The 27,769-nt window shown below is 32.6% G+C and overlaps 5 protein-coding genes across 11 annotated transcripts; 2 read left to right on the plus strand and 3 right to left on the minus strand.

The window, feature by feature from the left end:
* Positions 1 to 385: 385 nt before the first annotated feature.
* On the plus strand, positions 386 to 1,670 carry LOC142227189 (uncharacterized). The gene is made up of 3 exons (XM_075297594.1): positions 386 to 537; positions 606 to 667; positions 727 to 1,670. The coding sequence occupies exons 1-3, from the start codon at positions 522 to 524 to the stop codon at positions 1,177 to 1,179; spliced, it is 531 nt and encodes a 176-aa protein (XP_075153709.1). The 5' UTR covers positions 386 to 521; the 3' UTR covers positions 1,180 to 1,670.
* Positions 1,671 to 2,062: 392 nt separating this feature from the next.
* Positions 2,063 to 3,824, minus strand: eIF3i (eukaryotic translation initiation factor 3 subunit i). The gene is made up of 3 exons (XM_075297591.1): positions 3,668 to 3,824; positions 2,831 to 3,320; positions 2,063 to 2,768 (listed from the first exon to the last, which is right to left on the minus strand). Exons 1-3 carry the CDS (start codon positions 3,668 to 3,670, stop codon positions 2,287 to 2,289), a joined length of 975 nt encoding a protein of 324 aa, XP_075153706.1. The 5' UTR covers positions 3,671 to 3,824; the 3' UTR covers positions 2,063 to 2,286.
* Positions 3,825 to 5,694: 1,870 nt separating this feature from the next.
* On the plus strand, positions 5,695 to 6,758 carry Scox (Synthesis of cytochrome c oxidase). Its single transcript, XM_075297595.1, has 2 exons — positions 5,695 to 6,214; positions 6,279 to 6,758. The coding sequence occupies exons 1-2, from the start codon at positions 5,806 to 5,808 to the stop codon at positions 6,638 to 6,640; spliced, it is 771 nt and encodes a 256-aa protein (XP_075153710.1). The 5' UTR covers positions 5,695 to 5,805; the 3' UTR covers positions 6,641 to 6,758.
* Positions 6,759 to 8,829: 2,071 nt separating this feature from the next.
* Positions 8,830 to 24,086, minus strand: Cka (Connector of kinase to AP-1). Of its 7 annotated transcripts, none has more exons than XM_075297599.1 (6): positions 24,022 to 24,086; positions 21,576 to 22,241; positions 18,205 to 18,634; positions 17,906 to 18,127; positions 15,795 to 15,851; positions 8,830 to 15,130 (listed from the first exon to the last, which is right to left on the minus strand). In XM_075297599.1, exons 2-6 carry the CDS (start codon positions 21,969 to 21,971, stop codon positions 13,926 to 13,928), a joined length of 2,310 nt encoding a protein of 769 aa, XP_075153714.1. In that variant the 5' UTR covers positions 21,972 to 22,241; positions 24,022 to 24,086; the 3' UTR covers positions 8,830 to 13,925. The 7 variants fall into 7 exon arrangements, with proteins under 7 accessions (XP_075153714.1, XP_075153711.1, XP_075153715.1 ...); XM_075297596.1 differs by having other exon boundaries at positions 23,851 to 24,069; XM_075297600.1 differs by having other exon boundaries at positions 8,830 to 15,082; positions 23,851 to 24,068.
* Positions 24,087 to 25,971: 1,885 nt separating this feature from the next.
* On the minus strand, positions 25,972 to 26,715 carry baf (barrier to autointegration factor). Its single transcript, XM_075297603.1, has 2 exons — positions 26,437 to 26,715; positions 25,972 to 26,276 (listed from the first exon to the last, which is right to left on the minus strand). The coding sequence occupies exons 1-2, from the start codon at positions 26,560 to 26,562 to the stop codon at positions 26,130 to 26,132; spliced, it is 273 nt and encodes a 90-aa protein (XP_075153718.1). The 5' UTR covers positions 26,563 to 26,715; the 3' UTR covers positions 25,972 to 26,129.
* Positions 26,716 to 27,769: the final 1,054 nt, after the last annotated feature.

Raw genomic sequence — 27,769 nt, forward strand, 5'->3', positions numbered from 1 at the left:
GCACTGGACTGAATGTTGTGACTCCCTAATTAGGGGTTGCTACTATAACCTAACCATCATTGTCGTACTTAGAGGACCATTGTATCTTTTATCAAGGTTATTGAGCTCATCCTTTTTAGTTGGTTATTTAAAAAAGAATATCAATGTTAACCTCAGGTTGGTACAATTTTCGTATGCGACCTGTGTCTAAAATTAATAATAAGATTTGTTGAGAAAGTGATTCATGTTGAATTTGGCTTCAAAATAAAAATCCATCGCTCACAAAACTTTATTATTGGAAATAATTCCAAGACGTATTTATGCCTTGATTATTTCTTTAGATTCCTTATTTTCAAAAATTAATTTTCTTAACGACTTTTGACTTTGACAGTCTGCATAAAATCCATTTGATTATTGTCGATTTCTCTCTGTTTATTTACTCTCTCGTTCTGTCAAACAATTTCGCAAAAACTTGAGAAATCGATGAATAATAACCATTCGCATTGTTTGTTGAAGAAATATTAATAGAAACAGGTATATTAATGGCAAATCAAGGAGGTAAGTGATGGAATGGAAACATATTGAACAAATTAAGATTATTAATACGATCCCCTACGTGTTTTCAGAAAAACCGCACTTATACCCAACAGCTCCTCCTCTGGTCGGTGATATGACCACTGATTTTCATGTAAGTGATGCAACTTTTTTTCTGTTTTACTTCACCCAATAATTCGTTTTTTTTCGTAGAGAGGAGCGCCGCCTCCATCATATGAAGAATCTTTAAAAATGTCAGCAAATACAAGGCATAACAACCAACCTCCTCATTACCAACAACCCCAGCCTACACATCAGTCTTACCAGTATCCAGCAATGCCAACCCACCATCAGCAGCCTTTAACTTATGGACCTCCTCCGGTTCCAGTATACAGTGGTGGTTATGTAAATCCATACCCAGTTCATATGCAACAACATCAAATGTATTACAGCAACACTGGTGCCAGTAGTAGCAGTAGAAAGCCACAAAATCCCATTGCTAACAATGTTTTAGAGTTTGATAAACGCGCAGAGATAAAAACCAATGCACAAGGTGCCATACTTGTACCACCTCCTCCTCCGGGATGTGTACCCACACCGGCACAATTGGCAGCAATGTCAGGCCAACAAGTTGTGGTCAAACATAAAAAGAAATCATTCTTTTAAACAACATCACGATTATATCCGTGGTGTAGTTGTGAATAAAAAGAAATGCAAATACCTATAACATACATATAAATGTATTCCCACGTATGAAGTACCTAGACTAAATATATATACCTCACTCTGGATGTATTAAATTTCAAATTCATGTTTATAATATAAATTAATCGTCCTATCCGGACATTTTCTTTTAATTATATATCCCAATGGTGTTACCAGATAATAATTATAAATGTCTTTAAACACACAAAAGTACTTTATTCCACATTATATATTACAGAGCAAGCACTGGTTGAGCTCAAAATGAAAATCTCGGAAAGCCTTGTCCTTTTATTTCTTATGAAGAATACTGGTTATGTGATACTGATTGAAGATGTAAGGATTCAATAATTTATTAAGATATAATAATATATATAGAAATTGTTATTGTTGTATAACTCTTATAAATGGAAAATAAAAATATATATCTTTTGAATCCCTGATGCCAACAAAAACTCTTAATTTAGTACATTACTTAAAAGGGAAATTTTAGCTGCTCCCACAGGATTAAATCTACAAGTAATATAAATTTGTTGTATATAGTTTATGTTTGTTGCGCAATGGTAGCAGACAAAGTCTGGTATTTCAGCAACCAGCGACTACTTCCTATTTTCTCAAATATTTATGCTGGAATCTGACAAGCTCACTAATAAAGAGGAACACCCATATTTAGAGAAGCTTTAGTACTCAGAAATTACCTCTGCATTACTGAGAAAAATCAATTATGATACCAAAGTTGGTGAACCCCACCATTACCAATTAGTTGTCACTAATATATTAGAATGCTAGCAACTGCACCACAGTGGTACATGTTGGATTTTTGAGAAAATGTGTTAATATGCAAACATTATTTTACACAGTCTTCTTCGAGTTCTGGAATAGATTTGCTTATTGATTTTATTACAATACATATCGTTTATCATTCTCTTACATGGATCAATATAAAAACAAATCACTTCCAGAGTAGAAAAAGACCCACTGATGTTTTATTTAGTTGTAGGTATATAAATTACTTTTCTTTGAGTGTTTTGCACAATACGAAAAATACAGGATTATGGAGAAATTTTTGATCTAAAATAGGGGCTCGTAGTAGGTACTATCAAATGTATTAACACGCACAAAACCATCTTCACCACCAGACGCATAGCTTCGCCCATCCGGATGGAAAGCCAAACTGTTGATAGGACCAAAATGACCTTTAAGGCGTGCGAATTCTTCCTCGTATATCAAATGGAAGAAACGAGAATCGAATTTACCAGCCTTTGTTGATGTTGTTGTAACTTCCATAGCATCTTGACCACCTCCAAGGACAACATGCTCCTGAATAGGGCTAATGGCTGCCGAATTGACAGGACGTTCGGTTTTGTAGGTTTTCAAACACATTAGCGATTCCGAATCGAACAACTTGGCTGATGTGTCTTTGGAAGCTGTCACAAACATGGTGCCATCCTTATACATTTGCATATCATTAATGCCTGCGCTGTGATCGTTGACCGAATTGACTTCACGCCCCTTACGGATATCCCAGATCGATATTTGCCCATTATCGTGTCCTATAATTTGAAGATTACATTAGTTTGTTTCATATTAATTTTAAATTAAGAAATTTTAAAACCTGTAATAATTGTCTCATCCAAAGGTCCCCACAACATTGAAGTTATCTTTGATTGTAACATGGGTATGCGCAAAATAGGACTTTGTTCCGACAAACTAGGATCAGCGGTTCGGACATCAATAATAAATAGCTCAGAATTTTGACCCATAGCTTTATCTGTGCTATAAGCCGCCTGATTACCAGAGTAGCTGAAATTACAAGTACGTACAGAGGACTTTGCTGGAATCGATGCGATGACTACACCATGCTCAACATCCCAAATTTTGGTTGTCATATCACCAGAGCCAGTAATTAGCTTTGAAGTTGTCCAATCCACATCCAAGCACCAGATAGCTCCCTGATGACCATCGTACGTTCCTAGACGTTCTCCGTTATTGGAATACCATACATTTGGCTTTTGATCTTTGGAGCAAGAGAAAAGCAAATCACCTTCGCGATTGTATTTAATTTGCGTGATGGAACGCTCATGGCCCTGTAACATTAAAGGTCTCTGGAAATAAAAATAAAATGACACATGTTAGTAAGAGTGTAAACGGCAAATGCCGAACTAACAAACTAAGACTCCTCCTGTCACTGGGTGCAACAATATTTCCATTACTATCTCCGCCAAGCGACCCAAGATAGTTTCTTGTTTAAAAAGGATACAAACACAAAATAAGGTGTAGCACGAAAATTTGGCATATATTTATGAACACCAATTTCGTGGCGCTGCTTTCTAGGTTATGTTATAGACAAATACAAAACATTCCCCAGTAACGGTATACAAATCAGGAAATAGTTTGCCCCAATAGCAAAAGATTTTATTGAGTAATGGAATGGTTTTACAAATAAATTTACCATTATTTAGTATGATAAAAATCCTTTATTTTTCAGTAAATCTATTTTGCAAATTCCATGCAACTACAAAACGAGACGTCAAAAGAGCGTTCGTGTCAAAAGGCAACCTATAGAATAGGCGTTATAACGTCAAACCGAATAAAATACACATCTAAACAGCAAACGCTAGACGCTCAAACAATCGACATACAATGGATGTGTTTTATTTTTTCCTGCAACTATTAAAGGCCGGTACTCTGTTCGGTTTTCGCGTTGAAACTCCATACAAAATTAAAAAATGCGAAAAACTAGCGAAATTTTTCCATTTGTGGTACTTTGTTTTTTCGAGTTGAAAAACTGACGTTTATAGCATGGCGCCATTTGCAATGTGAATTAAGAAATAATTTATTTATTAAAACTATTTGTGTGGGTTTATAACACAAACACGGATTATATTTTTGTTCCGAAACTATACAAAGGATCAAAGGAGCAGCAGATCAATTGCCCAAGGAAAATAAAATGTTAATTTTGTAATAACAAACAGCAACCACCAACTTAATTCAATATTGCTCCCTGTAAAATAGCGCTCCAAGTTACCTAAATAACCACCGCTTTCTATGTGCGAAATAATGGTTTCTATAAAAATTTTTCGCAAGAATGAACATAGTACCGGCCTTAAGTCATTAAAGGGCGTAATGCGCTTTACAGACTATCAGTTATTCCGGACGACAGTGCTCGTGTCGAACATATCCCATATATTGTGCACATTATAATTTAAGTCCGACGGCATAATCGATACTGCTGCATGTTTATGGGATCGATAACACATTTACCGATTATTTAGTCATCGCCGACAAGTCGTATCGATCCGACACATTGTAAAATTCTTTACAAACACCGACATTCCGTCCGGAATAACTGATAGTCTGTAAAGCGCATAACACATAAAAACTAGGAGTACGGCTTAGCTTCTTTCTATGCATTAAACCGGCTTTCTTTTTTCAAAATTAATATTCATTCATTAGTTGCCATTTATTCTATAAAAAATACCCTTGCCTTTCAAATAAAAAGTTTGTAGGAACTGCGCGTTATAATAAAATGTTCCTTACTACGTTATACTACGTTCGCACTAGGCACGAAATCTCGCTATTTAGAACTCAAATCTCTTTACAATCTCAAGTGTTCGGACTGGCAAAATAACGAGATTTTGTTGATTTGAGGATTTAGCAGCTGTTTGTAAATATATCAATACAAATACAAACCCGTATGTGCACACGACACACGCATTCATCTACAAGGAAAATTGGGGCAGGGTTGCAAAAAGCGCATTTTTAGTACTAAAACCACAGTTGTACATGACAGTATAGAGGATTTTGAGAGAGATTTTGTTGAAATCCTCTAGGAGCCAGCTGATATTTGCCTATTGCAAATCTACTGAGATCTAGGAGGATTTTGGCCAAAATCCTTGTTTACGAGGATTTCGTGTCTAGTGCGAACGTAGTATTAGCATTACCATGCGTTAATGCGCCCGTTGATTGAACCTTAAGGTTGAGTTACATATCATGCGTTAATCCGTGCGTTGATGGAAGGGTTGATATTTTTCAGTTTGAAGCACTCCAACAAAACTGTTGCTTTCAAAGAGAAAATTCAGCTCTTCAATTAACGGACGCATTAACGCATGGTACGTATCTCAATCTTTAAGCTCGAAATCTTCTTTTTTGATATTTGAAATGTTACGTGCAAAAGCGATTTACCAAACTTGAAAAAACGCCACAGTGAACGTAATATTAATATATGTCTACCATAAGTTCAAATTCGATAAATGGCTTATCAATCCATTCATTTTGTGCAATATCGATTATATTATCAAACATAAATTATATTTGGCTAACATTTACGAATCTATCAAAAATTTATATTTGGACAGTATTGTACAAATAAAATTGTAATGTGAACGGATCATTAACTATAAAACACGCGAAACGCGCGGGTGTAGGACTCACATAAATTGACACTGAGTTTCCAATCAGCTGATAAATATATGATTTCTTTATTCGTGAAGAAGAAGAAGATTGCTCTATCCGGCTCATTTACGTAAAATTCTTAAAAAAATTGTTTTCTCTTTGATTGTAAGAAAATTGTAAATTATAAAAGAAACTATGTCTCGGGCTTGTATGAGACTTCTATTTAATCAATCCAGAAATGGCAGTAGGCTATTGCAAAATATTTCTGGACAACAACGTCGTTTTGCTGCAACCGACCCAGTCAAAGGTAAAGGACCAATAACATGGAAAAGTGTGGCGGCTATTGGTAGTCTTGGAGCCGTTGGTGTTGCATTTATGCTATATGTAAAACATGAGAAGGAAGAGGCTATTCTCAAGGAACGCAAACGACAGCTTGGAAAAGCTGCAATTGGCGGACGTTGGGAATTGATTGACCCCCAGGGTGCTACAAGAAAATCTGAAGACTTTTTGGGAAAATGGTTGCTAATTTATTTTGGTTTTACCCATTGCCCTGATATATGTCCCGATGAGATAGAGAAAATGTCTGCAGTAGTTGATGAAATTGGTAATTCTTGAATTTGAGAACTATCTACAAAGTGGGTAATAGCTATTGATTTTGTATTTCACAGAAAAATCTCCTCAGAATCCAGAAATTCAACCCATATTTATTACTGTCGATCCCGAACGTGATTCTAAAGAAGTTGTGGGGAAGTATGTCAAAGAGTTCTCACCAAAGCTTTTAGGGCTCACTGGTACTGTGGAACAAATTAGCAAAGTGTGTAAAGCCTTCAGGGTGTACTTCTCCGCTGGTCCACGAGATCAGGATAATGACTATATTGTTGATCACACAATCATTATGTATCTGGTAAATCCTGATGGTGAATTCGTTGATTATTATGGACAAAATCGTGACAAGGACCAATGTGTTAGTTCAATATTAATGAATATTGCTAAATGGAATTCCATGAATAAGAAATCGTGGTTTGGTTAAGTTCTTACAGATGTAACATTTTATATTGTGTGCAAACCCCTATTATTTTGTATTATCCTGTTACTAATATTGTTGAATAAAACATTGTATGAAAAAATGTTATGTTAAAAGTACTAAATATATATTTATTTTTTCATTAGAAACAAGTTTCCAACAGTTAAAGTGTTTAAAAATTCTATCATTTTTTACACTGATTTCAGCCGACAGAACAGGGTTGGTGTACGCCAACGATTATTTATCCACTTCAATTCCCTTTCTAATATTCACGACACATTAATGAACGTGAATAATGGGTGTCGTTAATTCCACGGTTGTTTTCAAAGTTATCAGCAAGCATCTGGGTTGCACAAATCACCAAAATAATTATCGAAGGGTGGAAATCAAAATAAGTGGAATCAAAAGCCTTTAATAGTTTTTAATTAAATATAATATTTTTTAAACAAAACTCATAACTTAAAATATATGACCTTTCAAAATTTTTGTGAAAAATTTTTAACCCCAAATGCAATGATAACGGATACAGTTCAACTTTCACATATGCTAGTGAACATCTATATCGTAGAATTGATGTACATTCGCCTGGTAGTGAATATGCGAACATGGTCATTACTCGCGTCGTCATAAATCATACAAAATTTTGCACTGTTCTTTATTTCTTGTGGGGTCAAAATAATATATGGACAGACAATTGGTGTAGGGTAAATCTGATGGTTTTGAACTTGAGGAAATTGAAGTTTATGCGATTCTTTAGGTCTAGGCCTATTGATGTTCGGTATAGTATACGGGGCTCGTTATTGGAAGAGGTTGATTCTTTTGTTGATCTTGGCATTGTTATGGATCGTAGGCTTAATTTTAATGGTCATATTCGATGGTGAGTAAGGCGTATGGAGTTCTAGGATTCATAAAGCGTTGGGCGAAGGAGTTTTCGGACCCTTATGTTACAAAGAGACTTTTTACTGCCCTTGTTAGACCCATTCTGGAGTATGGTTCTATCGTGTGGGATCCTCAGTATGAAGTTTACATTGAAAGGATAGAATCGGTTCAGAAGAAGTTCTTGTTGTTCGATTTGAGACATCTTCATTGGAACAGTGATTTTGTTCTTCCATCATACGCTTCTAGATTGAGGCTGATGATGTATAGGTTAGTTAGTGGGGATATTCCATGCTCGGCATTGATATCTAGGATTAGAATAAATTTTCCTTTTAGACCATCTAGGAATTACCAGTTTCTTTACATTGATTTACAACGTTCGAATTATGCTTCTGTGGAGCCTATTCGTAGGATGTGCATTATTTTTAAGTCAATCTATCATATAGTTTACACTAACCTTAGTATTGATATGATGAAGTCTAGAATTTTAGCATATTTGGATAACAACTTATACATTAGTTTTATTGAATAACCTAATATTTGATCTTGTGTTTTAATATATGCGGCTGATGAGTCCTTCTCTGTAGCTGGTCAAATCCGTCTGCCTCCACCCCGCCACGGTCTGGATCATGGTGTGTACGCTGTCCCAACGTCATGGGGACGAGGCCCTCACGGTCGGAAGGGGCGGGAAAGTGGGCGATGGGACCGTTCGTATGAAAACAAAAAACATCCACGGAATGGGAAAGGATGCTTCTATGATGTGATAACATAATTTCCTTGGTGTTTTTCCCATAAATATTTCTCAATAAACCACTTTCGAGTGTTCTTCATGCTTAGGGATACAAATGTTGAAAATCGACATTTTGTAAAAAAATCAAAGTTGATTTTTAATTAATTTAAAAAATTTACTTCCCAAATTTGGAGAAAGTTAATCTATACAAAATCAAAAGTCAATTTTTTCAAAATGTTGAGAAATCTAAGTTTTCGACTTTTTTGAACGTATTGGCTTTTTTATTCTCCTACTATCCATTACTACGCAGGTTAGACATGCGAATAAGGACGTAAACCTTGATGTAAGGCAATTGTGGAATATAAGCAAAGTAAAGACAATCACCAAAATATGCACTGGTCCTGGGCTCTAGTCCTACATTTTCGATGTAAACCAAAAAGTTTTTCTATTTTTATGTTAGCCTGATATCAATGCGGGCTGGTTCAATGTCCAAATCATTTAAACTAGAAATTATTACAATATTTATTCGAGCTTATTGGACAGGAAGATTAAAAAAGTTTTTCAGCGAAAATCAAACCAAAACAAACTCTTTTCATATTGGGTTTCAAAATTTTATTTTATTAATTGGGTTTCTTTTTTATCATATCATCATTATCGTCTGGTTTAAGTTATTTTCTTCGGTTTTAGAAAATTTTTTCATTTGTATTACCTTTGTTGTTTTTGTTGTAACTACTTATCATTAGAGTTAGATGGTGTGTTTGGATTTTATTTACGTTTTTTTTCTTTATAATTTTACATATTTTTTTGTTATGTAACGCGAAGAGCGGTTTACATATATGAATATGAGTATTATTATTTTTTTTTCTTAATTTTTTTGCTGCAATTTCGTGTAGCTTCTTTTTGCGCAGAACTTTTGGATTTTGTTTTTTTTTTTATTATTTGCTTGTTGTCCTTATAATGCTAAATTTTTTTTCGTTTTAAGTTTTGTTTCTTTTTTTTTCATTATATGTATATATATGTTATATAAAAATTGAGTTTAAATATATTAAATATGGTTTAAGGGTTTTAATGTCATCAACATATGTTGTAATGCGTGGTTCATTTAATTGTATCTACAAAAACGTTAAAGTGGTGGTGTTTTATTCATTTTATATTCTTTATTTCTATTTAGCTTTAAAGTTTATATGTTACCTTGATTCAATACTGGACATCATTAGAGAGAACATTCTTGTTTGTCTATATGATGGTTTTGTGTGTTATTTTAGGCTTTTCTTCAATTGCTTAATGGGTTTTATGTTGTATATCCATTATATGTTGTCATCAAGTGCAGACATATAGGTTTGTTTTTCTTTTTGGAAATTATATTTATTCGCTTGGCATTTTTTATTTTTTGCAACAAAAAATTTATATTCTGGGAGTTTTTGTTTTATTATTATATATATATATATATATATATTTATTTTTTTTAATATAGGGTTTATGTATTTAATATATTTATAAATATAAAGTATGATCGATATTTAATCGAACATAAATTAAGTTACAATTAAAAATGTTTAATAATTATGATAATAATATACAGCGCAAATAAAAATATTTAAAATGTTTGTATTCTCAATAAAAAATAAAAAATGAGTCATTTTAATATTAAAATATAAACCATATTGGAAGGAAATTCTAAATATAAATAAAAATTTATTAATTGGAAAATAAAACTTAAAATTAAAAAAAAATATATATTTAGGTTTAATTGTATTTTCATTTCCTCGTTTTATGCGTTATCATAATATCAAGCGCGACTTGCAATTCAATAAATTCTTTTTTTATATTCTTTATATGTTTTCTTTTTTTTAAAGTGTTTGTTTTTCGATAAAACTACTTTTGGGCCTTAAAAATACATTAAGCGAACGACTACAATTTATCATCATCAGGGCTGATTTTGTGTTTAATATGTCGATTTATGAGTTTACTATCCCAATGTTTATTTGGATAACGTTAAATATGTACTAGGAAATCATTATTTATTAATGAATATACCAATTTTAAAGTACAAATTTAAAAAGGCCAAGAAATAAGAGATTTCGAAAGAATTTCCCCTATTAAAGCAAAGAGTTTTGATTCTGCTCTATATGTTATAAAAATGTACATAAATATAAGTTATACAAATTCGAACAGGTTAAGTCAAAAAAAGAGAAAATAAAGCATGTCTCTGATTCTGTTTTACGGTTCTATTGTGGGAATGGAAAACCTCTCACTAGGAATACAGTTCCACATATAATTGAAAATATCTTCACATAGTTTTTCTATCTTTTACATGAGACATGGGAATGAATTCCAAAACCTATTTGTTGGTGAAGTAAATTTTAGAAGAGAAATTCCTTATCTTCGTATCATATAGAAATTTGAATCATATTCGCAACACATGGTACGTTATCCAAACAAACATGAATGTATGGTATATCCCTCTATTATACAATATTAGTTGTTGTTTTGATAAAATAAAAAATTAAATATTTTCCTTGTAATTTTAAATAAATAAAATAAAAATTGATTTTTTACCTAAGAGGAGCTATTCATTAATAAGAGCAAAGATACACACATCAGAATCCTCATAAAAAAAGTCAAAAGTATTTTCTATGTAGAGAAATTATATACAATACAAATCACTGATGGAAGGGGTGATTTTTTTGTGCATTAACACAGAATAAACTGTGATCTTTATGCAGAAAAAAATCACTACATGGTATATTATTCCTAAGGCACAAAAGTTTGCTATCGAAATTTCTAATACAGAATTTTCAGAATAATAAAATACATGTTACAATGTTAAATTTCTCAGTTCCTCCTCTTCATGTTATGGTACTCTCTTCGTATCGCTTATCTTCTGTTAAATTCAATACTGATATATGGATAAATGGCTCAAACGTTGAAGACATATTTCCAACCTATTTTTGGCTGAAGTCAAGTCCTATGTTGTGCTCTAATGACTCAGTATGAACATCGTAAGCGTATGTGATATTTTGATTTTCTTTTTGTAAAATAAAGAGTCAATAGTCCATTTAAAAGTCGTTTATATTGCGAACCAAATTGTGTACCTAATTTATACCTCAGATCCCAGATATTATATGTATCTAGTACAAATAATTTTGGTTGTTTTATCGGTATCTTCAAAATTTTCTAATCGACTTTATGGTTTTTAGATTAACTAATCGAGATTCAATAACATAGATAATCATGTATCAAAAAGTTGAAAACACAACCTCCACCACGTCAAAAGTCAATAGTGCAATGATCGGAAAAATAAAAAAGTCGACTACTATTGTCATAAATCATTTTTCTAAAATTTAAAAAAATGTTTCTAGGGTTTAATCGAAATCACAGAAAACATTAACGTCATTGGGTAATGGATAAAATTGAAATACTTGTTCTTGTACTCTGGTTGATATGGTTCATGATTATTGAGACACGTGATAACTATAAAGATGTAGTATCGAATCCTTCTGGGAAAGTGAAAGTTCGCACCATTCACTGGTCTATTATATATAGGCTCTTGTGCAGTATTTAAATGAGATTATATTTTAAATAATTTAAAATATAATCCCATCTAAATTATATTTAAATTGGATTATATTTTAAAAGTTTAAGATCAATTTTGATGTCAATGACAATGCAAAAAAAAAACGCTTGATTTGATTATTATTAATTCAACAAGTGTCTTGTCAGCTCATTTTGAAGGAAATAATTAGAAAGAAGGATAGAAAAAATGGACTATAGGTGGGTACTATGTTCGGTTTGAAAGGCAGCATTTATCCATAGTTAATTTTTTGAATTAATTAATTTTAAGAGATTCTATTGTACACAATCTAGATTTCAGAACTTTACCATTCAATAAAATATAATCATCATCCTATATATTTTTGCACTTTTAATTTAGAGTTTTGGTGAAAAACACCGAACATAGTACCTGCATTAGCAACTTCAGAATTACATGCACACCTAATAATTGCTTTGTCTAAATTGAATATCTCCCCTTAGGTAATAATGTAATTGTCATCAAATGTACTTTACATTCATTAGGTCTGTATAAATATTGTGTCTGGTATATGTGTGTTTTTTTGTTTCTTTAAAGAAGTATTTTTTTATTATTAATTTTTATATAATATATAATGTTAGGTATTAGTTGGTGATTTATATATTTGATCGTTACATTGTTAAATTATAGATACATGTACTCTTACACCAGGCAAGAGTGTTTCTTCCGATATGGGCTATATAAAAAGAAAAGAAATATTGAAACTAAGAACTCTTTAATGAAACATAAATAAAACATTTTAAATAGACATATTAAAAAATAGTATTTTGTTTATTGTCATGAATCAAATATATCGTAATGTTGTTTTTGGTTTTCACGACGTAAAGATTCGCTCAATCAAAAAAAGAAAGGTTTCTTTTATCGCTCTTGTTTACTAATAAGAATCTGTTAAGGACAAAAGGCAAACAAAATTGTTATTTTGTTTATATCTTGTATGTATAACAATGCACAAATAATCTTGTAAGGCATAAGAAAGTAAAAAAATTAAAATTGCTTTAAAAACATTGATTAAAATCATATAGCTATGAGCGGAAAAGTTTGTCGAAGGAATTTCATAAGAATTTTAGATCAACTTTATAGAATTTAATAAATTTTTGTTATTGTTTCTCTTTTAATATATCGAATTTATTATCGTTTAATGTCTAAATAATACAATAATTTTTTGTTCTTTACAATTTGGAGAGATTTTATCGTCCTTAACGTTTTTTTTTTTTTGCTCTTTTCATTTAAATGATGTTTACTTTCTTTTAAGTGTATTTTCTGTTTTTTAATGAATGGGATGATGAACAGGGCTATAGGTGTAAATATTTTTGTATTCACTTGTGTCAATTTCTTATTATTTTGTTGTTATGAATAATATATATATTTTGTTTAAACGTAAATGTTTTTGTTTTTTTTGTTGTATTTTTATATGAATGCGGATTAATTTTTTTATATATATATATATTTTGTGTTTTATTATAATTTGTTTTCTTTTTCTCCTTAATTTTTGTATAATAACATAATATAGTAATGGTAAATGTATTTCCTTAATAAACATCTTTCGATCGTCGATATTGTTTAAGCAAATGATGGCAACTATTACTATCGACCTAGTGTTGTGGATGAATAGTCGTCGTTACATTATTTGAATATCGGCCGTTCCACATGGGTTTATTCGAAAAATCGCTAAGATTGTGGGTGCTTAAGTGTAGATGTATGTAAATTCCTATTATAGATTCTATTATATAGAAGATGACATAATGGTAGCCTTCCTCCATTCGCTTCATGTATTATGCTTCCATTTGTTACACTAAGTAAACTAACGGTTTTTCGAATTAATATATTCTTATAAACAAATGTAGATAGAGATTTGCTTTCTTCTGATCTGATCGATGATATTACTACCACACACACACACACATCTCACCATCCTTGAATCCATTCATCCGTCCATCCATACATCGATCGATCGATCGATATCAATCTCAAAGAATATATCATATAATGCAATCGTTGTTGATGGTTTCTGCTGGGGGTGCGGGAGCAGGTGTGAGGGGGAGCTTGCAGGGTGGGGTGGGCGCTGGTGTGAATTCAATGGCAAAGTTTGTCATCTAGACAAACACTTTCGCTAAGCCATCTGCGCCTGCACTGGCTATATAAGGTTTCGTAGCATGGAACGCCACATCAAATATACTCTCATCGAATTTCTTACGATGCGCTGTAATTTCCTGCACACACGTTTTATTATCCAAATGCCATAGACGTATCGAACAGTCATGTGAACCCGATAATAAATATAAACCATGGGCATCGACGGCCAGCGACGTTACCGGTTCCAAGTGAGCCACCATTGAATGCACCAATACCCCTGATGTATTGTCCCAGAAACGAATGTGTCGATCTTCGTGGGCCGTAATGGTAATGGGCAATGTGGGGTGAGAGATTACTTTGTTTATAAATTTCCCCGTGTTGCCAGACATTTCTTGAGCTGCTTCCAATTTTATAATCTGTTTGCCGGTCTCTGTATCATATATAATACAATGGGCGCTATTATAAGCTACGACAATGTGATCAACTTCATTGCGTACAAAATCAACGGATGATGGTGTGCCCTCTACCTCTGAAGCTGTATATGTACGTAGCAGCGGTTCTTTACTATAAGGTGACCACAGTTTCACAGTTCCATCGGCCGAACACGAGACGATGTTACTGTGCATTGTGGCTAAGCCCCAAACGGCATCGGTGTGTCCCTTTAGCGTACCCGAATGGACACTAGGATCATAACAATCGTATGGATCTATGTTGGGTGAAGGCAATTGCCAACACTCAATATTGCCATCTAAACCACCGGAGTAACAACTTTCTCCAGTTGTCGACATACCCAAACACAATACGGGGCCAGTATGGGCTCTGAATGTATACAATGGTTCAACATCAAGACTAGCTGATTTTTTGGCTTGTACCGTTTTCTGGAGATTCCAAAGTTTCAGAGTGTGATCTTCAGAGGCTGTTATAAGCACCGGCTCCTCGGGGTGGAAAATAAGCGAGCGTACTCCATCAAAATGTGAACGTAATGTGTATTTGGCATTCCAAGTTTTGCGATATGCACCACCTGATCCATCTTTTGCATTCGAATCATATGAGCCCTCCGAATCATTATTCACCGTCAGCTGGGCCAATTCGCCCAAACCCAATGAGGCATCAACATCTTCATCGCCGGCTGCAGTTACAGCTGTGATAAGATTACGGCGCGCTACAGCCGAAGCGGCTGCGTTCACAGTATTATTGGTTTGTTCAACATTTGATGATGAATACCCTTAATAAAGGTATTTGGTAGTAGAAATCATTGGTGATGGTGCACACAAGGAGTGTTGACGTGTCGAGAATGAGTATAATTTTGTAATGATTTCCATGATACCAAAGGCAAAGTCCAAATACATTATTATGGGTAACAAATGGAAAAAAGAATGGAAAGAAAATACATATATTAGTTTTTTATAATTTGTATGTATAATAATAATAATAATCTAAAAGGACATTAACTACAAGCAAAATAATTTGTTAAGTGTTCTAAGAGGACTGATAGGGGAAAACTTAAAATTAAAAATTGTCATTAGAAAACGAAAAAAGTTAATTTATAAGCAATATGTGTATTTTGTTTGTTAAATTGATTACACATCACATATATGAAACAAACCATAAAAATACAAAGCTCAACAATGGCACAGTATCCTATCGGAGAAATTTTCTTCCAAACAAATGGTATTAATTTTCTGTTTTTATTAAGGATTTTTGTTTTGTGACTTCGAGCACCTCTTAATTTTGTGCCATTGTTGATGACTTATTTATTAATCGTTACACATAACACAGAAATAAACTCTTGAAACTCAATGCTAGATGGAGTGCATTTCTCAGGGATTCAATTGAATGGATCAAATATATAACATAAACTTGGACAACATTAACAACATAATAAGCACCTTCTGTGATTAGATTGATATCATTGAGCAGCTGCTCTCCCAACTCAGCACCCAGATCTTATTAATCATTTTAACAGGATTTGAATAAAAATAGTATATATTTTTTTTACACATGTATTTTGTAGAGCAACAAAAAATATATAAAAAACAAATTGTATAATGGGAAAAGAGATAGAGAAAAGAAAATCAATAAAAATATAGTGTATTCATTCTAATAATAACAATAATGGTGTGAGTATCGCCGATTTGGCACGCTCCATAAGTAACTAGTAAAAATTGCAATAATAGTTTGGCAATAATTCCTAAATATTTCTACTATTCGTCACATGTATTTGAAAACAATGGCAATGAATTTTTTAAATATTTTTCATAAAAAATCTAAATAGATTTCTACAAATATTTATCGAGATGAGGACGAATAGCCAGGTTTTTTATTAACCTCCTAAAGCTAGTTTTTATTTTATATCTTTGAAAATTAAACGATCTCAATTTACAATAATTGACTTTACCAAAATGTCTAATAATTGGAACCACCAATATGTCCATCAATTTGTGAAACTACGAAATTGTGCTGTCGTATCCAATGTAACCTTTTTCTGGACAACAAAATCATTTCTTTGTAGGGTAAGAAAAAATTAAAATAAATACTTAGTTGTAGTCAGCATATAAAAGTCGTTTAGTCCATTTTGCCCATCATACAAAGCCCATCGATTTCTATTTTAGCCAAAATAAAAATACGATTATTTGACTTCAACTAAAATGAAAATTTAAAATTTTTCCCATAGGATTAGGCTATCAGACCTAAGGTTGTTTTTTCGCAATTGTTGAAAATTGTTTATTCATTTCGGGTCGTTGGTTGGCAAAAATCAAAAGTCTATTTGTAAAACTTGAAGGTTAAAAAATATTTGGGCAAATATGAAAAAATGAAATTGTGCACGCAAACTAAAAGCGGATTTCGTTCACATATTGTGGTGTATAATAAATACAGAAAATATATGACCCGCCTTCCAATAAAATTGTACAAGTCAATTTGCAAAGTGAGTTACATATGATAGAAAGATATGTGACATGTCAACTGAGATGTCCCCAGTCTGAAATATAGATAGATCGATCTAATATTGATTTAATTTCCTAAGATTTTTAGTTAGCACCAAACGTGTGTAAATTCGGAGTGAGATAATTTAAAAGCTTTTGAGTGAAGCAGCTTTTGATATTGTGAATAATTCATAAAACGAAAAATTGGTTTCCAGTAAGTCCAAGAAAATCAAACATCAAATATCGGTATGATAATTGGTGAAGTGAGTCCCGAAGACGATAAACCCAGTAGCCGACCAAAAGAGGTTGTGACCAACGAAAACAATAAAATGGAAGACGCCTAAAATCGCTTTAGAAAAAACAAATACAATCTGATGATTTGGAGTAGTCTTTAGAAATGATAAAGCATATTAAAAAAACAGACACAGGTGGTGGCTCTATTCATATGAATGACAGTATGCAATCGGTATTTATCTCGTTTATGTAGAATATACTCTATAATTCCAAGTAGATACACTCTATTTGAAGAATTAAAATTTAAACACTAGGAAAATTAGAGAAAGAGAAATTTATCTTGGAGAATACTCGTGGCGAAAATAAAAAAACCATAAAATTCGAAAAATAAATAGAAACGGGTATTTGAAGCTGTTTTTATTATACGAAGTTTTTCCAAGGAGCGGTACAGCTGTTCCATAAACTATGAATGACAGCAACTTTTTTGCTTTTATATAACCAATATTTCTGATTTTTAAATATATTTATAGTATGTTATACATTGAACAATCAAGCAAGGAAACCACAAACCAAAACAACGTATAATAATTTTACACTTCCTTTCTTATATTGGAAATAATTGGTTTTATAAAAGCAATTACATTTTATTTTCTGTATAGCGCCGCACGCACTCATAAGTTTGACAAGAAAATATTGAATACATAGAATTATGTTTGTACTGTTATGTTTATTGTATGATTAATTACAAATAAATTTCCATTGAGGGAATTGCTAAATAAAGCTTTCGAAGCGGTAACAGCGATGCTTTCCAAATAATTCATAATATTAAACATTTAATTTACCTTCATTGCTCAAATCTTTGCCCGGTTTAATTATACGTTTTGTGGTTTTCATATCGCTCTCATCATTGTCTCCGGTAACCATATCTAGATCATCGGAAATTTCATCGTCATCAGACATTTCTGTGGGTCCCAAAAATTCAAAATTAGCCATTACAGCAGCCTCGGTGTCCAAAATGATTGCATCATTGTTTTGTTGAATCTTTTTTGCAGGAGTACGGCGTCCTAGTAGAGAGCACATAAAAACAAAACAATAGGAAATTTAGTTATCATCATTGAACTGATGTTTGTTTGATATCTACCTTCAGATTCTGAAGCCCGTTTATTATTCTCATTGCCATTAATATTTGGACTAACGTTTTCCTCTTGTTCTGCATTATTATTTAGGCCCAAGATAGAGCGCACACGATTTGAACGAACATCAATTATGTTATCGGTATAACCAATCTCTGCTAAATATTGACGCAGCATCTGTCTGCCTTGGCGCCATGTAGTGTTCGAAACAGAGCTATAGGGTACTTCAGAATCTGGCGCGACTTCACCGCCCAATGATGAATCATCTGCTGATGGTTTTAATTCATTGAGTTGTGGCGGATCAGTGCCATATTTTAAACGATAAAATTTGACACGTTCCTGCCTTAAAGCATATTCCAACATTTTTATACGGCGTGTCAGATCGGATTTAAGACTCTCCAGGCATTTACGTTCGCCAAGTAACATGGCAATTCGGGCCTATAGCAAAGAAAAGGAATATAAAAGTTTATTAGTATTTCCCATATAATTTTTATAGCAAAATATTGCTTGTTGTTTCGTGTATGGTTTGGATAGAGGATCATCTATTGAGATTAGTGGCAAAAAAATTGAAAAGCCAAAATAGGCTTTTATCAACCTTCAGTCTACATTGGCAAACCGTCGATAAAAAAAATGTTTAGTATGGGATAGAACTATATCGACCTTATGAAAGAAATGCTGTATTATTTAGCCGTTTTCACAAGCTAAAGCAAGTGCCGTTCTTGACGCACAGATCAAACTTATACAACGACACAGGTATACAGCGTCATCCCGCCCTCGTTGCAGTCGGTTCTACGGCCATAAGCGTAGGAAGGCCTCTGGGGGATGGGGCTTAGACCCCCAGGATTTGAAAACCTATTTAGGATTTCCCATTGTTAATATTAAACAAGTAAATATAACCGCCCAAAGTTCCGCTAAAGAATTTCATGCACAATTTTATTTTGTTTAGTCGGATTGATATTAAAACTATTCCTTAATAAATGAATATCTTAACAATTCTGAAAAAATATGAAAAAACGAGTTATAAAAAATTGAATTAAAAATTTCCTGTTAACTTCTTTCTGAGGACATTTTTGGAAGTAGGGAAAAAGTTTGGAACTGGTTTTAGTTGCTTTATTATAAATTAACTGTCTAGTTATATTGGATTCTGATTTTTTATTCATTATTATAAAATAAAACAAAAATATAACCTATAACTTAAGTCCATTAATTTTAAGCTAGGGGGAGCTATAGCCCCCCTCCCTTCTCGGAAAATTTTCTAGCTACGCTAATGTCTACGGCCCGGGGCGACACAGGGTCTTCAACCCTGTCCAAGGACTGCAAACCACCATTTGGAGTATGCTTATTTCCCGAAAAACTCGAAAATACCAACTCCAAAGGGCTAAAACAACAATAGCGTCATCTATTGAGAAAATGATGGATTTCTCAATGCATCTTACTTTGCTCGCTCCTCCTTACATCCTAACTTATTCAGATCCACAATACATCTGGCAATAAAGGCGCAATTGATAACGATACACATTAGACCTTAACTGCCAGTTAACAGAAACAAAATATTTTCTCTGTGTTTCACATTAGCTGGATGATGTTTAGCACTTTAATTCCAAACTGGGAATTCAATTACCCTGTAAACTTCGAAAATATAAATACTTCTATTGGGCAGAACTTTGTGTATAAACAGCTGAAGGTGAAGACGACAATCGGTATAACCGGTGTATTAAACCTCAACTGTATTAAAAACTCTTCCAATGAGAACACTACCAAATAGTTGCCATATTCATATGAATCGAAAAAATATGTATTATTTTAATAAATTATCGAATTATGTTTTCCATTGATTGTTCATGACAATAAATTTTTTTCTTTGCATTTTTATGAAAATTGAGAATTTCAAAATAAAAGCTTGATTGCCCTTAGAAGCCAATTTGTAATATTTAATTTAATATATAAAATTATTTAGTTGATGACCAAAGCAGCTAAAGTTTATTTGTTCATTATCTTGAATTTAATATGATATTAAAAATAAGCAATGAATTAAATTATTATTATAAATAAAAAAATCCTGCTGCAAGTAGAGGATGCTGATGAGGAATGTGGTAATTCCGAAACAGCTGTACATCCAATCATCTTGCAGTCTATAGGGCTTTGCCCAAAAAAATTTGACAAGCATACTTTTCCTCTGTTGGTTAAGCTACACTTGTATTTTAGTCAATGCATGGCTTTAAGCTGAGATCAAAAGCAACAATAAAAAAATCCTAAATAATCATTATAACTGCAAAGAAATTGACTATTTTAAAAATTTCATCATCACTAGACTTCTGTGGCTCTTACTCATACTCATGATTTTGTTGTAATTTTGTTAAGATTAATTTTATAAAGTTTTCTCATTATCCTTTTGACCTCTACGGCCATTAAAAAAGTAATAACCAGTTTTATATAATAACATAAAAATTCATTCATGTTCATGGCAACTATTGGTAGAACAAGAAAAACAAACCTTTCATTTAAAATGGAATTTTCGTCTAAATGGTATACTCTGCATGATTTGTCATACATTTGCTATGGAAAACACCTTCTAAAATTACTTCGTATGTGTCATCCAGTGTATGGACAAACTTGTTAAACCATTTGTATATTTTACTTAGCGACCACTGAAGCGTTAAATATTAAAAGAAAAACATTTACCCGTTTCAATTTAAACCGGACTACAAACGCGAGCAATTCCACTTATTTGACAAAGTACAAAGTGTAAAAGAAAGTATCATTTAAATTTCACTACCAGCTTTGGACGGGTTATAGTAAATTGTATTGCTATAAATGTTGTCCATAGCGTGACATGATTTATATAACAAGGTTTGTCGTCAAGTGAATTCTTCGTTTAGGACTAGTTTTAAAAATGCAATTTTATTATGGAAACCTTAAAATGTAGATTAGTAAAAAAAACGGTTGCAGTACTTGACAAATCTGCACGGAGTAATTTCAAAATTCCATTCAGAGATTCTCTCATATTTTTTATATACACTCATAGAAAAAATGTCTGCAGCGTTTGAGTAAAACTTTTTAAAGTTTTATCGACCTATACATTTTGGACATATTTTTTATAAACATAGTTTCCATCCAGTGTATTTATTTTTTCTTATGGAAGAGATCAATTACGGCAGTCTTACAAGTAATGAAGAGATGAGGTGTTTTAATTCGAATAAAACTATTATTAAATTCCCTTAACCTAATCCGTTCTATAGTAGAATCATTCAAGTGAATATAATCAAATTAGTGAACACATCGCCTCATTGATTTCTATACATTCCAAACTTATCACAAACAAAGGAATAAAAATAGATTTTGATAATTATACATATATACTACATATATGGGTACTTACTTGTAATTCAGCTCGGTCGACATCCCATTGAGAACGTTCCAATTCAAAACGTGACCATTCATGTTGAATGAAATGTAATATGCCAGGTATTGTATATTGTGGAGTCGCCTGTTGGCTGTTGACGTTGTTGGTAGCTCCGCCGTTGCCATCTTCGGGATTTCCCGCGGAACCCATACCACCTACAAGACCTCCAGAGTTGGAGACATTATTGCCACCTACCAACCCCAGCCCAGAATTTTGGCCTAAGCTGTTGTTGGCTGCATTATTAATGGCACCACCTCCAAGGCCACTGCTACCAATTAAGCCAGAGCCAACAACACCGCCTCCACCACCAGTGCCTCCCCCACCAATGGGTTTATTGTTGATGCCAGTCGTGGCTCCGGAATTGGTACCCATTTGTAGCAACAATTTTAGGCCGAATATCTAGCGAGAAATCCACTAATACCACTATTATGCACTTGTTTATTTTTGTCCCGGCTCTTTGTTATTGTCACCACCAATAGATTTAGGAAATGCTATATAAACTTGTTTCAAATTGGCAATGTCAATTGAAAATCTTAATATAGTTGAGGCGAGGTTTCCAACACTTGTTGTGGCCTTGGTCTTCCACACTGCACTACACTTTACTTCTTTAAAATCTTACACAAGGAGGCGGCAAAATGATAGCTAAATATAAAATATAGTCTTATTAGTTTTTTCTATTAAATATGTGTACGACAATTTTGTGATTGTTTGAGATGAGTGCTCAGTATTTTGTATTTATTTATTAAATTTCTTGGTCATATCTAATACTCGAACAGTTTCCAAGACCATAACCTAAAAAGATTAATTACAAAAAATCACCTGTATCGATTGCGATTTGTTTTTGCTGTTATTGTAAAAAGACCTACGAGAGATATTCAACAATGTTCTTTTTTAAATAATAACACTCTTAAAGTAGTCTTGTCCACTATCACTAGGTTGTTTTTTATCATTCCCAATTCCCCTACTAAATCGTCATCCCATTCAGGTCTGTCTGTCTCAGACCCGCAGTCAATTTAACTGTTCACCAGGGATGGAAATTCAGCACTATAGGACTTTTTTCAGTCTGGTCAGTACCGTAGTACCACTGACAGTTGTTTAGTAATATTTTTCTATAGCATACTGAAGACATAGGAATCGTTACAATACTACTTTGAAAGCATAATTAAACTAAAATAAAAAAAATAATTTAAAAGTAATCACACACTTTATTTCTTGCTAATTGTAAAATAAGGAACTTGTGTCTGATGAAGCCAGAATTCATATTTTAAGTTAAGAACCACAAATGGCGCAATGTTATTCAAAAGGATAGGCGGAAGGCGATTCCAATAATGCAATAATAATATACATAATTCTTCTTCCACTTAAAAATACTTTTTAAGTACTTTTTAAAAAATTGAATTTGCCATCCCTGCTGTTCATACGAACATACACCACAAGCCACCTCTAAGAAGTGAGGGGCGGGAATTTGCAAATTTATACATTAAACGAAACCAACACATGTATGCTTGCTCACGAAATGACAAAAGCAAAGGGAAAACAAATAATGTTTAACAAATTCATGTTGTATTACAATAATCTATCTACCTGCGCTTTTCCAAAAAAAAAACCTACTAATAATGATAGGATGCCTACTGTATAAACCCTTGTTTGGCTTTCAAAATATTCCAAATTGAGAAAAGACAAGTCATATACACATCATCACTTTTCTTCGTAGTAATTGTGCCTTTTTCTGTTTTGACCAAGGGAAAGCGTAATTTTCACCCAAAGGAGATGTATACGAACAGTTTCATATTTGAGATTTGACGTCGTTTCTTGTTTTCTTGTATTTGGGTTTTGTTTCTTGCACGTACATCACCAATTTCATTATTTATAATTAAGAAATATTTCGTTTAAATTTATCCTCCGTTCTTTGTCAGCCAAGAAATGGCAATGCCTTTTTGTTTCTTTTGTCAATTAATTTTTTCTCAATGGCACGAGTTGCCAGACTTTGGTATATCCGAGAATCTATTCATCCCCCCATTAATAAATTCAGGCTATAGTGGGGATGGTGGGTTCGAATGAATAAGAAATAAAGTATAATCCGAAAATAGCGTAGTAGTAGGGACACGGTTATGCGGTTCACTAGCACTTTAAAATAGCATAGCGCAAGGGGCTACGGGTCATCTATTCCCTTTTTCTTTCTTTCTTGTCTACTTCGTTCTTTTAACTTTTTTTCCTGATCACACACACTCATACACTTGCATTTACATACTTTTTTCTTAGGGTTTTACAATCGGATTTGTGCTGATTATGAACGTTTTTCATTTTCCATAAGTGAATTATTAATGTGGTTGTATACTGCGCTTGCTTTTTATTTTGATTTTTATTGTAATACTTTTTAGTTTTGTTTTATTTTATGATTAAAACTTGATAGAAAAATTACCCGAGAAAATTTTCTTCTTTCACACACACGAAAAATGATGGGATTGTCTCGCCCAGCAGTGTAAAATATGGTAGTAGTTTTAAATATGAAATTAGTAAACAAACGCTGCGGACTAAACGTAATGTGTTTTTGCGTTTTACGTTTTATTAACTGTAAATTAGTGGGTCGTTTACAAGGTACATTTTTCCAAAAGAAAACAAACATTTTTTTAAGAATTCGCTTCTCAATGTGAATATTTATCTCCTTCTCAATGAACCAAAATTTCTGTAATATTGATCAATCTGCATAAACAAAATAAATTTATATACTCTTGTTGCAATTTTTTTTAAACTTGATGGAGAATGATCCAATGCAAAAGTTGAAAATGTTTATTTTCGGTGAAGTGAATTATTAAAGAAAATTAACCGTGAGAAAATGGCTTTTTAGAAATTAAATCAGTAAAAACAGTATGAAATTATACCTCTTTGATGCAAATTTTTTTAAATATTGATGGGGAACACACCAAAGCAGGGAACACAAAGTTTATATTCTTTTTAATGAATTATTAGAGAAAACTTAGCGGCTACACTCGAACTTAATACTCACCTTTAAGGCCGGTTCAATTAAGTTCGTATTTTAGGTGACTACTATGTTTGATTTTTTCACCAAAACACTAGATTAAAGGAGCAAAATTATTTATGAAGACCATAAGCGTAGAAAGGCCTCTGGGGGAGGGCTTAGACCCCTCCAGAAAATGTTTACCCCCAGGATTTGAAACCCTATTTATGATTTTCCAATGTATTACATTACTGTATAGAAATATAATAATATATACTATAGAAACGCTAATGATGAAGACGATTACATTTTTATCAAGCCTTTGGAAATTATGAATTGAATAGATCCAAGGCTTTGAAACATTTTATATTTCTAAATTAAATGATTAAAGTAACCGTAAAAACAATCTGAAAACTGAATATAATACCTACCATATCGAGGAATGCGTGAACACAAATGACTGCGTCAGAAACGTAGTGCACTGATTTCTCCATACCCTGTAAAACAGCATCAGACTACGAATAGATACGAGACCGTGGAACGAACAACCCACGATTAAAAAAGTAACCGTAAAAACAATCTGAAAACTGGACATAATACTTACCATATCGCATTAAACTGTAATTTTTCACAATTACATTGATTCATTTTCAATTGTTGCTTTGGTCCATTCCCCATCAAGTTCTAATAAAAAGCTTTAATTTTATTCCGCTTTTACAGATTTATTTTGGATTTTAGCGGCTAAACTTGAATTTAATACCCACCTTCAACTATGATGTCATTTTTGATAATACCGAAACTCTAAATGTAAATAAAATAGACGATTTAATTAAAAAAAATCAAATTAATGTTGAGCTCATTATTATTTAGCGTAATTTGATGAAATCATTGTTCAATATATTGGGGTGATGAAAAACTATATTTAATGTCTAAGACATTTTATACATATGATTTATTTAACCTAAAGTTTTAGAATCCATAGATTCTAATAATTTAAATTTAGAAATTGATTTATATGCCAAATATCATGAAGGTCGGATTACACCAAGACAGTCAATTTTGAAAACCACATATCGGTTGGTTTATATAAATTCAAAACATTGAATTTTCGTACATAGGTTAAGAACTACAATGACGTTCAGAGATTTCATTGGTAAGTAGGCATTATAGATGCCGATCCTCCAGTGTATATAACAAGCAAATGCCTTCCCATTAATTCCCAAATATTTCCGAGCAAATAGTTGCAAGACAAAATATTCATTACTACTTCGTAGCATTTACTATTAACCGAAAATTTTTTTTTGCTGTTTCATAAAACAAGAATTTCAAAAGGATTCCTGTTTCCAACCAATCGCACCTTTACAATTTTCCTATAGTGTATGAAATTCAATAAAATATTACTTTTACAAAAAATTGTTGTTACTATATATAGCAATATGTTGCTTTTATTAAATTAATACTAACAGATACAAAAATATTCTTTGATGTGGAATTAGTTCAGTACAGTACATATAAAATTAGTGTTTTACATAAACAACTTTCAAGTAAACAAACTACACACAAATTCATATTTACAAAAACTCCTCACACCAATCGTTTAGACAATTGTAACAATCGGATGCTTGTTTTGAGCTGGCATTACATGTATCCTTCATCCATTCCTTGAAAAGTTCTTCATCTTTCTTCAAAACCAGATATTGACCTAGTACAGTGTACGCCTGAAATTACAAACACGATAAAAGTTAGTGATTTCAAACCAACAAAGCGCGTGGTCGTAAATATTCAAACGACCACTATTAATCAAAGCAAACATCAATGAGACCGCTTTGTATTCAATGCTTGAACACTACTTAATGTTCTACAATATAAATTAATTACCTTATCGAAGCCAGCTTCAATTAAACGACCACCAAGCGTTTCTCCAATCCCCGCTAGATCGGTCACAGGCTTATCACCCATAGGTTCTGCTACAAAGTTTCTATATTTCTGAGATGTACCCGACATTTTTGAAAATTATTATTAAGTATTACTAAAAACTGACTGAAAATGCGTGTTTTTTTTTTTTCAAATAGCCTCTTATTTCCTGATTTCACAATTCACAATTCCAGAAGAATGACGCACAGCTTGTTTATTTTTAGTTGTATGAAACCGGAGTGAATTGTTTATTGTCATTTACCCAGCGTTGCAATAGGCACAGCGGTTGGGTTTAAATATCAGGGTTGAAAGAACAATGTAATTTCAGTTCTACCTCCAGAGAAAGCGTTTCTCATTCAGAAAGACAATAGAGAAAAAAACATGAATTGCGTATTGCCAACTGTTTACGATTCGCACTTTTCAATTTGTGACAATTTTTAAAAATCCTGCCAGAGTAAAAATTTTGTTAAAAATATGGACAAGTAAAACTGGAAGCTGCTAGATATAAACATATAGTTTATTAGCTTTACACCGTTTGAAATATTTTTTTCGAATCTTATCAAATTATGGATGGATATGATTACGAAACATTTCGTCCTTGTCAAGTTGTCCTTATTTAAGGTAAGTACTATGTTCGCTTTTCGCGTTGAAATTTTCGTGGTTACTTTATTAAAACAGTTCAATATAAAGCAGATAAATTAACTCAATTGATGCGCTGTTTCTTGTTTCTCTAGATTTCGACAAGACTTTACAGGAATAAGTTTATTTTCATTTATAATTTTGATTATTTGAGGAAAAGTAATCGCGAAAATAAAGTGGTTTTCAACTCGAAAACCGAACATAGTTCCCTCCTTTAAGGTAAGTACTATGTTCGCTTTTCGCGTTGAAATTTTCGTGGTTACTTTATTAAAACAGTTCAATATAAAGCAGATAAATTAACTCAATTGATATGCAATTTCTTGTTTCTCTAGATTTCGGCAAGACTTTACAGGAATGTGTCTGTTTTCATTTATAATTTTGATTATTTCAGGAAAAGTAATCGCGAAAATAAAGTGATTTTCAACTCGAAAACCGAACATAGTACACACCTTTACATGGAAATTAACAGTTGTTTGTGCGAAAACGTGTTAGTTCTAGACTAAACACATTGACAACCCTAATTTTTATACCCTTCACCACTACTGTGGTACAGGGTATAATAAGTTTGTGCATTTGTATGTAACGCCAAGAAGGAGTGATCATAGACCAACCTTTTAGTATACGGCTTAGAATTAAATTCTGAGTCGATTTAGCGATG

Source organism: Haematobia irritans, chromosome 2, assembly GCF_050003625.1.
Source record: "Haematobia irritans isolate KBUSLIRL chromosome 2, ASM5000362v1, whole genome shotgun sequence".
Taxonomy (NCBI): Eukaryota; Metazoa; Arthropoda; class Insecta; order Diptera; family Muscidae; genus Haematobia; species Haematobia irritans.

Coding starts and splice junctions, on each gene's coding strand:
- LOC142227189 (XM_075297594.1), top strand. Junction 668..726: donor ATATGACCACTGATTTTCAT/GTAAGTGATGCA, acceptor TTTTTTTCGTAG/AGAGGAGCGCCGCCTCCATC.
- eIF3i (XM_075297591.1), bottom strand. Junction 2,769..2,830: donor GGATGAGACAATTATTACAG/GTTTTAAAATTT, acceptor TTCAAATTATAG/GACACGATAATGGGCAAATA.
- Scox (XM_075297595.1), top strand. CDS start 5,806: ATGTCTCGGGCTTGTATGAGACTTCTATTTAATCAATCCAGAAATGGC. Junction 6,215..6,278: donor TGCAGTAGTTGATGAAATTG/GTAATTCTTGAA, acceptor TGTATTTCACAG/AAAAATCTCCTCAGAATCCA.
- Cka (XM_075297599.1), bottom strand. CDS start 21,971: ATGGGTACCAATTCCGGAGCCACGACTGGCATCAACAATAAACCCATT. Junction 18,128..18,204: donor ACGGGCTTCAGAATCTGAAG/GTAGATATCAAA, acceptor GCTCTCTACTAG/GACGCCGTACTCCTGCAAAA. Junction 15,852..17,905: donor CAAAGATTTGAGCAATGAAG/GTAAATTAAATG, acceptor ATGATTAATAAG/ATCTGGGTGCTGAGTTGGGA.
- baf (XM_075297603.1), bottom strand. CDS start 26,562: ATGTCGGGTACATCTCAGAAATATAGAAACTTTGTAGCAGAACCTATG. Junction 26,277..26,436: donor TTGAAGCTGGCTTCGATAAG/GTAATTAATTTA, acceptor TTGTAATTTCAG/GCGTACACTGTACTAGGTCA.